The sequence below is a fragment of the Tripterygium wilfordii genome, chromosome 6, assembly GCF_013401445.1.
Source record: "Tripterygium wilfordii isolate XIE 37 chromosome 6, ASM1340144v1, whole genome shotgun sequence".
Taxonomy (NCBI): domain Eukaryota; kingdom Viridiplantae; phylum Streptophyta; class Magnoliopsida; order Celastrales; family Celastraceae; genus Tripterygium; species Tripterygium wilfordii.
In genome coordinates, this window is record NC_052237.1 from 1,615,838 (window position 1) to 1,626,551 (window position 10,714).

A 10,714-nucleotide genomic window follows, 5' to 3' on the forward strand; every position below is an offset into this window, starting at 1 on the left:
TCTACCCACGTGGCCCCACTTTTCACTCGGCCCCACAATATTCGACCGTTTAGTGGGGTAGTGCCAAAAACAGCTCATATTTTGCTTCTTAAATTTGTGTAGTAATGACAACAGGATTCATCATTTTTCTATATAATCTTGACATCTGTAGCTTACAAGTGTCTGAAAGTCCAGAATGCCGTTCGTTGGGTTTAATTGTGTGAGTCGATGTGTGTTTGACACTGTGTCTACCATAGTTTGTCCCACATCGGTAGTGTGAGTCACTCCTTCTCAGTAGATAAGTCTCAACTACCACTTGACTTTTTTGCCTGCGTTCTTCGTAGGTGTCAAGTGTGTAGTGTTGTCTTATCCTGTTTAGGTTGTAGTTTTTCGAAAAAAAGAAAGGCCAGAGTGCCGTTTGTTGGGTTTAATTGTGTGAGTCAATGTGTGTTTGACACTGTGTCTACCACAGCTTGTCCCACATTGGTAGTGTGAGTCCCTCCTTCTCAGTAGATAAGTCTCAACTACCACTTGACTTTTTTGCCTGCGTTCTTCGTAGTTGTCAAGTGTGTAGTGTTGTCTTATCCTGTTTAGATTGTAGTTTCTCGAAAAAAAAAAGTGTCTGAAAGTCAATGCATTAAAACGTTGTAAAGAAATAAATAATCCAGGTGAATTAGGTGGTGACTGGTGAGATGATGATGTGTTGTTTTTAGTAAATGGTTTTAGAGCCGTTGCTTTGGGACCCGAAATGTTTGATGCTTAACTGGAATTAGGAAAAGCAAATGACCAACACGATGCTTTGTATTGTAGGGTAAACGCGTAAAAAATGAGTCGTTCTGTTGTGAACAGCCACAAAACGTTCATTGTCGCTGAGCTAATTGTCATAAGATGCAGAAAATTTTAGGGGACAAGGGCAGGTGGAATATCTGACGTTACAAATGGTGAAAGATAATTTTGTGCATATGATAAAACATCGGGGGTTAGCTGATCTATCATCTATGTCTATGCCTGAAATATATAATTTCATCCGTTTGACAGAATGATTGTTGTGGTTTTCAACACCTTTTTAAAAGTTGTACAAAATAAGCCGGTTAATAACTTGTGAAGTATTTGGAGAAATTTGTACATAACGATAAATTTATTATAATCTGTGAATTTTTTTTTTAAAACAAAAAACTGGGCGGCTACCAATGGTACCATTCTATCAAACGGGCACATTGTATCAAATTAATATTGTCAATTTTTTGTTATAGCATGGCCAATATGACGTACCTTTGAATAAAATAGTAACAATACTCTTATTGTGAAAAAAAAAAAAAAAAAAACCTTGGTGATAGTATAGTTGGTGAATTTTAATAAGACTAAGGGTCCGTTTAGTAGACAATTTTGACAGTAGCATATATTGTAGATAATAAATTGTGGTAATAAATGGTAGCATATATGGTTCATGAAATGCTGGTAGATGTTTGGTGCTACTTTTGCTGGTAGCATATATTGTGTTAAGATTGTTGTGTAAATTATGTGTAGGGGTATTTTGCATTTAAGTTGTAAGGAATTTATAATAATATTGAAAATCATTTAAATAAATTTAATAATTTACTTAATAACTATAAAATTTAAATTTATATATTTATTAAATAATAATTATTTCTCTTTCCATTATTATTACATTATTACTGTAAATTATTATTATTAAAAAATTTAAAATATGCCATTAATATTACTTTTTGTTTCTAGTCCAAAAAAAACCCTTTTGTTTTGTCTTCATTTCATCCGTCTACACCTACAGACCACCATTTGCAACCACACCATCAACAGACAACAAAATCAACCACCATCAACAAACACTTGCAGACCACCATCAGCTGCTCACCGATTCACCATCACGGGTGTGCTCGGGCAGACCTGCATCTTCACCTACACCAATGTACATACGCTTTGGTGCCCCTAAGAGAGAAGGTTGTACAGTGGCTGATGAAGGTTGTTCTCGTCATCGCGATGGTGATGAAGGTTGTGCTCGTCATCAGAGGAGGACGAGCTGGATGAGAAGGCATTGATGAGGAAGAAGAGGTGTAGAGAGCTGTGATGGAGGTAGACGTACAGCTGGTAGGGTGTGTTCAACAAGGAAGAGAGAGGTGAAGAAGATGAGGGTAATTAGGGTATCACATTGAAAAGTTGAGGGTAATTTGATAAGAAAGTGTGAAATGTTATGAAATGGTCAAGAAATTGTTCATCTGAGAACAATTTGAAAATCACAATATTATTGTTATGGAATTGTCTCGAACTATGGGCCCTCAAATGGCTGATTGGTGAAGCTCAACAATTTATTGTTCAAAAACCATAAATTGTTGTGCAAAATGGTTGCCCAAACGGGCCCTAAATCATATGGACTCGGGAGATATCAATTCGATTCACACTGAAAAGAGAATACCCTTGTGACTACGCGCTAGGATTTAGCCCAATGATAATCAAGCTCATACAATGGCGACCTTTTCATTTTGCAGATTGCAAATTAATAACCAGCATAGTCCAATCATGATCAACTATGCTGTGCTACAAACGTTGTGTGAAGTCAATAGGAGTGATAAGGTGGCTGGGAGAGATAAGGATGATATTACACACGTGGTCAGGTAAAATATTCCTTATGAGAAGTCTGGTACAAGTACAACTCTCTCATGTCAAGTGATATATCCATGCAAACAAAATGCTTCAGATAAACTAAGGGTTGATCAACATATATCTTCGGTTGGAGCCAAGTCAGTACTCAGTACAAAAAATTGATAAAGGGCTACAAAGGACCTCATCTCTTGGCTTCATCCCTTGAGATATAGCCAAGCTAGCACCTGATACGGTTCAGCACTCAAATATTATCCTTTACTTTATTTGTTAAATCCTTTAAAAAGGATATAGATAATATCTGTTGTTGGGTAGTCTACTACGTACATCCTCCATTATAAAACTGTACATCCTCCATTATAAAACTGTGTCGTGCAAGTCATGTAATTTTTCAAGCTCATTCCATAAAAGATTGTCTCAGTTACTTCCTTTAATTATCTCCATCAGAGTTTTGTGTTTTATCTCAAATCACCTATTAATTCTTAAAAACACGAATCCTAAAAACATCTTAACAGTGTGTCACTCATTCACTAGATGTGATTCTCAATGGGTCCCTGCTATGATTTTTTCACACCCAATGAATAATTGTCATACACTATTAGGATAACTTTTGTGATGGTTATCACTTGGATCCTTAGCATTGTTGTTAATTCATCCAATTTAGTCGTTTTTAGGCGAATAATTAATTATTGGTTCGGTGGTTCCTGAGGACTACTAACGGGCCTGAGAGCTATTATTTGTTGGGGGCCTAGATGGTTGTCACATCAATGAATATCCTAGCCCATAAAATAGCTACGTGGGCCTTAAAGGTCCAGCCAGTAGCTCAGCCAGAGAGAATGGCGCATTCAACTCTGTCTGTTCACTAGTGTGGGGAAAGAAAAAGAAATCTGTGTTTACTAGTGCGAAATTAAAGCCCACAAGTTAAAGAAATTGAAAACGAAATAAATTATTCATTTAACGAAACCTGGTCTATCATCAATTGATTCATCAGAGGCATTAAAAAAAATCTGGGAATTCCAGCAACTATACATTCTCCATCCCCTTTTTACTAGTGTGAGTGAGGGGAAAAAAAAACAAAATACCCTGTTTACTATTCTACTTTGAAATCTACAGTTTATGATACTTTGTTATTTAAGGTATTGACCATATAGTATTAATTGTCAGAGAGGAAAAAAAAATCTTCATATTAACATGGAAATAGAAAAATATAAAATAATTTTTTCAATATTTCAAACCAAACATGTTTTCTGTTTCTTAAAAAATGAAAACAGAAAATAAACCAAACGCTCTCTTAGAGTCCATTTGGTTTGTTTTCATTTTCCATTTTTATTTATATTTTCTATTTCTATTTTCTAAAGATTGAAAACATGTTTGGTTTGAAGTAAAAAAATGTTTTTCTAAAACATAAATAGGGGAAAAAAAAAAGAGATTGAGAACTCTCCTGATAGACATCCTTTCACCGGATCAATGCTCCATTCCAATATATATTATGACATGATATATATATATATATATATATATAAGAATTCTCTTATAAGTACTCAAAGTAATGACTTAAAATAAGTACAGCTTTTTCACCATTGATTTAAAACATGTGGGATCTAAAATAGTGGGTCCCACTAGTCATTTCATTTAAATCAATAATAAAAAACTGTACTTATTTAAAATCTTTATTTTGAGTACTTATAGGAGAATTCTTGTGTATATATATATACACACAAACATGTTAATTATAATATTTTACAAGTCTTAAACGATGTAAAATTAATGAACTATTATTGAGATTAATTAAACGCCGTCTTCGACATGGATGAACTAAAATGCCCAGGTTTTGAGCCTACAAAAGCTGCATTATGGGTAGGGGTGATAAAAAATGCGTCCGGATCGGATAACGTCACTTATTTACGAAATATTTACATGTCCGAACTCGAATGAGATTTCGAGTATATTTTTGTTTTTGCATTACGTGATATTTTTGTTTTTCACTTTAATTTGTTATATAATCAATGAAAAATTAATTAATTTTTTCTATGAATAGTTCAAACAAATTTCCTCCCCCGAACCCCGCCAACTTTTTGCCCCATCCGCAAAAAATCCTGACTTCATCCTGGTTGCATGTAAAGTCAAACCAATTTTCTACCTGAGGTTCACATACTTGATATTTCTCCCAATTGATCATAACTCATCCTTAGCAGCAGCTTCACCCATGAGTTCTTCAAGGGAGAACTCGTCCTCCTCAATAATCTCTCCATCTTTAACATCTCAAGGTTCAATTTTGCGAATCTCAGGAGTTACGGCTAGAGGTCAATTCCCTTCCCTCCTCGATTGGCTTCCTTTTGGGCTGGGCCTTTTTATCCTGGGTCGTTTAGACTGGCCCTTTTGAGCTGGGTCGTTGAGCTGGGCCTTTTGGGTCGCGCACTAGAGACTGGGCCTCTGAAACTGGGACTTTTGGGCTGGGCTGTTGAGTCAGGCCCGGTCACCGGTTGGACCGATCCGACGGGCCTGACGGGTTTCAAAACATTGTTCTTCTCCCGATATTTTATTTGGTATTTAGTATTTACTCCTCTCCCCTAATTCTGCCCAATTCCCTCGCGCCTCCTTCTCCTATTCCTTTCATCTTCCATCGACCTCAAGTCCTCAACATCGATTCTGGCAGAGGCTTTGAATCTGGTGGGTTTCTTTCATCCTCTATTTTAGTATTTCTTCGCTTTATCTCCATCTCATTCTCTATTAATTATTGGAATTTGGTGGGTCTCTCTCGACTTTTGTTATCTCTGAATGACTGGATATGTTCTTCTCCTTCTAACTGGATTCACTGTCACTGTGGTGGTTCTCTTCCGTCTAATCTTAGTTGCTCTTTTCGACTCCGAAAGGTAAATAGACAGCGTATGAAAAATACCCTCACCTTGTGAGCGTGGATTTTCTCAGCGGAAACGGCAGCGGAGTGTTTGGCCGCAGGGCGTGTGCCAGCTGTTTCGCTACCTGTTTCTTCGCAAAACAAGGCCCCTTTTTTGTTTCGTATAAATAGTGATAAAAAATTATTCTTTTCCCATTAGGTAGAGATCTTCAATGGCGGTTGCAAAAAGGGTTGCAAGTTTTTTTCACTGCGGATCTCAGCAATTGCTCAGCAACCGTAGGGTGACTGCTTCTCGTATTCACAACATATTGAATCAGCCATCACACCCACTCATCAAATCTCTTCACGGCTCACCACAGGTAAGGAAAGCCTTGGTAATTTATTGTAATACCGAAAATTATGATGTGGTCTTTTTTGGTGTTTCGAGGATGTTTTGAATGCTAGCTCAAGTCTTTTTAGGGTTTTATTAGGCTAATTTTGGGTGGGAAAGCCCTTGTCGATTCCCTTAGATATTGGTTTGCCCAAGCTGCTATCTGTGTTCTTCATGTTCCTCATGGATACCAGACATGATAATGGAATAGAGGCGTGGGTGGTACTGGATGAAGAGGCATCGACAGTCTTTACCCTCAATAGATCCAAATCCTCCAGAATTGTTTCGCTGATGACGATCAATTTTGTTATAGCCATTCTTGCAGCACTTCTTTCTCCAACTCCAACAAATGGCTTCTTCTTCTGGCTTGGCCAATTAAGCTTTCCCATCGATACCAGGATTCGTCCAAAGAGAGAGATCACATTCCCCTAATCTAATGCCATACTCACTCCTAATGCCCAAACCACACAAGAAGCTAGATTGAATCCAATTATCACTTCTCATCATACTAGACTTTCTCTTTCTTAGAGTAGGGAATCCGGTTCAAGCAGAGTCGAGGGATGAAGTGGCAAGTGCCGCGCTAGTCCTAGTCCAAGCTAAAAGGCTACGACTGTCTACGCCTTTTAGCCACGCCCTTAGAGAAATCCTTGTGAACAGCTGGTTCACTGTGGGCTATATTTTAGTTAGATAGGTCAGTTGGGATTCTTAGTTCTTTTCTATTTGAAGGATTCCTTTGAACGAATGGGCTTTAGCTGCATTACCTTAGCTGGGCTTTCTTTCGCGTCAAAAGCAGGGTTTCCCTTTATCCAATGCTTTTGTTGTTGTTCTTGTATATATATATTTTTCATTCCAATTCATTTAATATATGTGTGTCCACACTTGCATGTTTTGTTTTTCCTGGAATTGTATTTTGTAACTCGTGTTTCGTTTGGCAGGCAAAAGTCCTTGGTGACGAAGTGAATGAAGTAAAAGCTGCCTATGCTGAACTGCATAGTGAAATTAAACAATTCAGGAAGCAACGTACAGAGGATTACTGGAAAAATGCTGGTCGGGTTTTTGCCAAGAGATTCAAATATCTGATTCTTGGTTACTTGGTGTACAAGGTTGGGGGCATTGTGAAGCAAACCTGATGCCAGGAAGGAAGTTTGAATCTTGGACCTTCTTGCCTTGCAGTTATTACTCTACAGGTGCCCAGTTTGTTATCATTAACTTAACTTAGCCTCGTGTGTTTTATACATCAGTATTTGTGTTTAATTTTAATATGTAGAGGTGACTTTTTCCTGACATATGCTTTGTTGTTTTGATTTGATAACAAGGTTCTTTGTTACTCTCAGTACATATATGTATGTATTTACTTATATGGATGTTTTTACTAATGATTTAAAAGAAAGTTTGATATAAAATAGAGGCTGAGAGCTCAAATGGGGGGAACTGGTTGAGCTGAGATTTTATCCTGTGTCATGCAGGGGTGGTCTGAATTTGTCAAGTCAATAAAATAATTCAAACTCCGTTTACATACAGATTAGATTACCTATTTACCTGATGAGTGGAAATGAATAACAAAGCTTACCATCTATCAGGCTGACTGACAAGAGCTTGATTTTCATAGAAGGAACCAACATTCCAATCTTCTGTGGAGGATGAGAAACCGAGAAAAATAGAACATATAATAACAAAAAGGCTGCGCAATATGAAAATCTCTAGAAGCCAGAGTATGCAAGGACAGAAAGATCACTATGGAAACAAAAATTTGTCAATTTTCTCATCATCACGTAATCAAAATTTATTCCGGCAATAAACTCGCAGGCTAGCTCAGTGATGATGATCATCTCCATGGCCACCACTTCCAGCTGCAGAATATTCAATAAGAGAATTCTCATTAAATTGAATTTCCAAAAGATAATTACTAAAAGTCATTGGAAAACACACTGCCATGGTTTGCCTTGAAATATTGGGAACAGACGGGCCATTCATGAAGCTTTCTCTTGTCAAAACCATACAACATCATGCTCATCTTATGCAAATATAGATAATTTAGAGACATGGTAGATTACCAAAACTTATAAATGAGGTCAAATTCATCGATGGAAACATAAAAAAATAAAAATAAATCTAACATCATCAAAAATTTCGAGAAACACAAAATCCAAATTGATAACAAGGGATTACCCCCCTCACCTCTAGGACATCCACTTCATGGCATCAATCGTGACATAGGTCAAAGAGTGTCAAAGAGTATGAGCTAAGATAACCAACATCGGGAAAATCTCTTAGAAATTGTCCAATCTCCCTTAATTTGGGAGCTTTAGAGGATGTTTCGATGATTTTATAGATCATAATAATATAATAAATTAAAAAAAAAGCACGAAGAATAATAATAGTGGGCTGAACAATGCGGAGCAGATGATTGAAGGTATGCCCCCGGCCGAAGGTAAGTCCGCTACTTGGGCCAGAGTTATGGATTGGGTTGTGCCTCTTGGGCTTCTCGTTGATATCTAAATCGAGTCGGTCTTATTCTGGATTGATCTCCATTTGCTTAGTGCCTATCAACTGCTCCATGTTTTTGTTTTTTTTTTTTATGTCTTTTTCATTGAAAAAGGGGGGAAAAAAAAAAGACGGAAAAAAGAAGACCCTTTTGTTCGTATAAATAATAATTGAACGTTCTGCGTGCCCCTTAGTAATTTCCGTCCCTTCGCATCTTATTATTAGGTCTTAAATAGAGATTGCGGAAGAGAGGAGAGAAGACGAGTGAATGGCGCTTATTAGGGTTCTTTCAATTGCGAAAAGGGTTGCAAGGCATCAATCATTGCTTATGCGCTGCGGATCTCAGCAATTACTCGGCAACCGCACGGAGACTGCTTCTGCTATGGTCAAGATATTGAATCAGCCACCACGCCCACTCGTCAGATTTCTTCACGACTCACCACGAGTTACCAAAGCTTGGGTATTCTCTTTCTTTATGTGATGCATGCTGTTGATTTGGCAAGTGAAGTGGTGTTTCGGTGATGTTTTGAATGCTTGCTTGAACGGTCTTTTGGAGATTTTTCCTTCTAGGGTTTCGAAAAATTAGGAGTCAAATTTATGCCCGAATCATCACAGGGAATGGGATTTGTGTTAATTTCTTCCTTCTTCTCTTATCTTGTTTTTGTCTCCGTCAATTTCAAAGTTTTTATGGTCATATTCCTGGTATTTGTTCTTCATCATCTTCTTCTTCCCTCCTCCCTTTTCCCTTTATATGATGTTTCGGTTTGACTATTATTATTCAGACGTTGAACTCTTTCTCACAAATAGAATTATGTTTTCACATGTTTTGTATCTTTATATTTCCCGGTCAGCTGCATATCATATATGTGTGTTATTAACGGAAATCTAGTGTTAACTCTTGTGTTTATATTGTGAAAAGGGTTCTTCGACAAACTATAGTGAAGGATTGGCAGAACTGGATAATTTGATGGAAGAAGTTAGTGATAAGATGCTTGAATTGAAGATTGCTGAGGCTCAACTTGCTAAATTTTGTGCTAGGACAGTTGAAGAAAGAGCTAAACACGTAAGTTTCTTATTAGAATTAGGAGTTACTTGCTTTTAGTGTGTTGACTCAAATTAGAAGCTAAATTTTCTGCATATAAGGAATAAGGTGCTTGGATTCAAATTGAATTATAAGTTAATTAATAATATCTTCCATGTTGTTTCAGGGCAGTGGAGTGGTAAACCTGGATAATATTAGGAAGGAAGTTAGTAGAGAGATGATGGAGACTAAGCTTGCTGAGGCTAGGGCTGAGCTTCCTAAACTGCGTTCTAGAATAGTCGAAGAAAGAGCTAAACATGAACGTGTAAGTTTTGTTATTGGAATTGCTAATTACTTGCTTTTATTGACTAAAATCTTAGAAGCTAAATTGTCTGCAGATAATGTTAGCAGCCAAAACCAGGGCTGAAAAAGATAAGGTGGTCCCAATAATTGCATCTTCCGTAGGGCTCGTCTTAGCATGCCTTCCATTCGTCAAATAGTTGCTACTCTCTCTTTGAAAGTCTGAGAGTTAGTTTGATGAGGGTGGGGAGTGAAGCACTTAGTATATTATTGTCCGTATTTAGCACTTAGTATGTTATTGTTTTACTTTTATACAAGTCTCTATGTTTTAATACTTATTGAGTGAGGTTATTTCCTTCTGATTCTTAGTGTTTTTGATTTAGTTTAAGTTTCTGTTTGAATGATGATGGAGTGGTTCTTGTTTCTGCATTATTGTCAACTGAAGAATATGAGAGAACCTTTGAGTCACATTTCTGTTTGAAACTGCCATTTGACCTTTGCCCTGGTGTTGGAGACTTTGAGCTGCAAACTAAGCAATCTTAGCATTTGCCAATGTGGCAATGACGAAGCTTCTTTGCCAATATTGATGATTCATTAGGTCTTGTTATTTTTAAGGCTTAAATTCACTTACATCCTTGAGTTCATGACTGTCAGAGTAAGACCAGAGACATCCCCCATGTTTTTTGATAATTCGGATCATTAGGAGCAAGGCATTCCTCAATTCGCCATGCACTACTTTCATTACTCTCAATTGAGAAAAGTTGCCGTAGTTTGCATACCGTTGGTCCCGCCATTCCTTTCTCAAGTGTAGTAAGAAAATATTTTGGCCAAGAGTCGGTCCACATATCCTTTCCGAACATCTCCCCGTGTTTAGTGTCGTACCTGAGTTTATGGGGTTGTGAACAAAAAAAGTGATTTCTTATGGTTTTCCAAATTGACTATAAATCTATAAGAGAAATAAGTGGATTCCAAATTGGTTTCTTATGGTTTTTCAACTCCATTATAGTCAATATGCTCAACATTAGATACAAGTAGCTCAAGTGACATTCATGTCTATGGTATGAGGACTCGAGTTCGAGTTTTTTCA

The 10,714-nt window shown here is 37.2% G+C and overlaps 2 protein-coding genes across 2 annotated transcripts; both read left to right on the forward strand.

The window, feature by feature from the left end:
* Positions 1–5,174: 5,174 nt before the first annotated feature.
* Positions 5,175–7,198, forward strand: LOC120000217. The gene is made up of 3 exons (XM_038848169.1): positions 5,175–5,265; positions 5,652–5,811; positions 6,758–7,198. Exons 2-3 carry the CDS (start codon positions 5,665–5,667, stop codon positions 6,950–6,952), a joined length of 342 nt encoding a protein of 113 aa, XP_038704097.1. The 5' UTR covers positions 5,175–5,265; positions 5,652–5,664; the 3' UTR covers positions 6,953–7,198.
* A 1,247-nt stretch (positions 7,199–8,445) lies between these two features.
* LOC119999690 lies at positions 8,446–10,095 on the forward strand. Its single transcript, XM_038847397.1, has 5 exons — positions 8,446–8,460; positions 8,505–8,766; positions 9,226–9,369; positions 9,515–9,652; positions 9,726–10,095. Exons 2-5 carry the CDS (start codon positions 8,575–8,577, stop codon positions 9,825–9,827), a joined length of 576 nt encoding a protein of 191 aa, XP_038703325.1. The 5' UTR covers positions 8,446–8,460; positions 8,505–8,574; the 3' UTR covers positions 9,828–10,095.
* Positions 10,096–10,714: the final 619 nt, after the last annotated feature.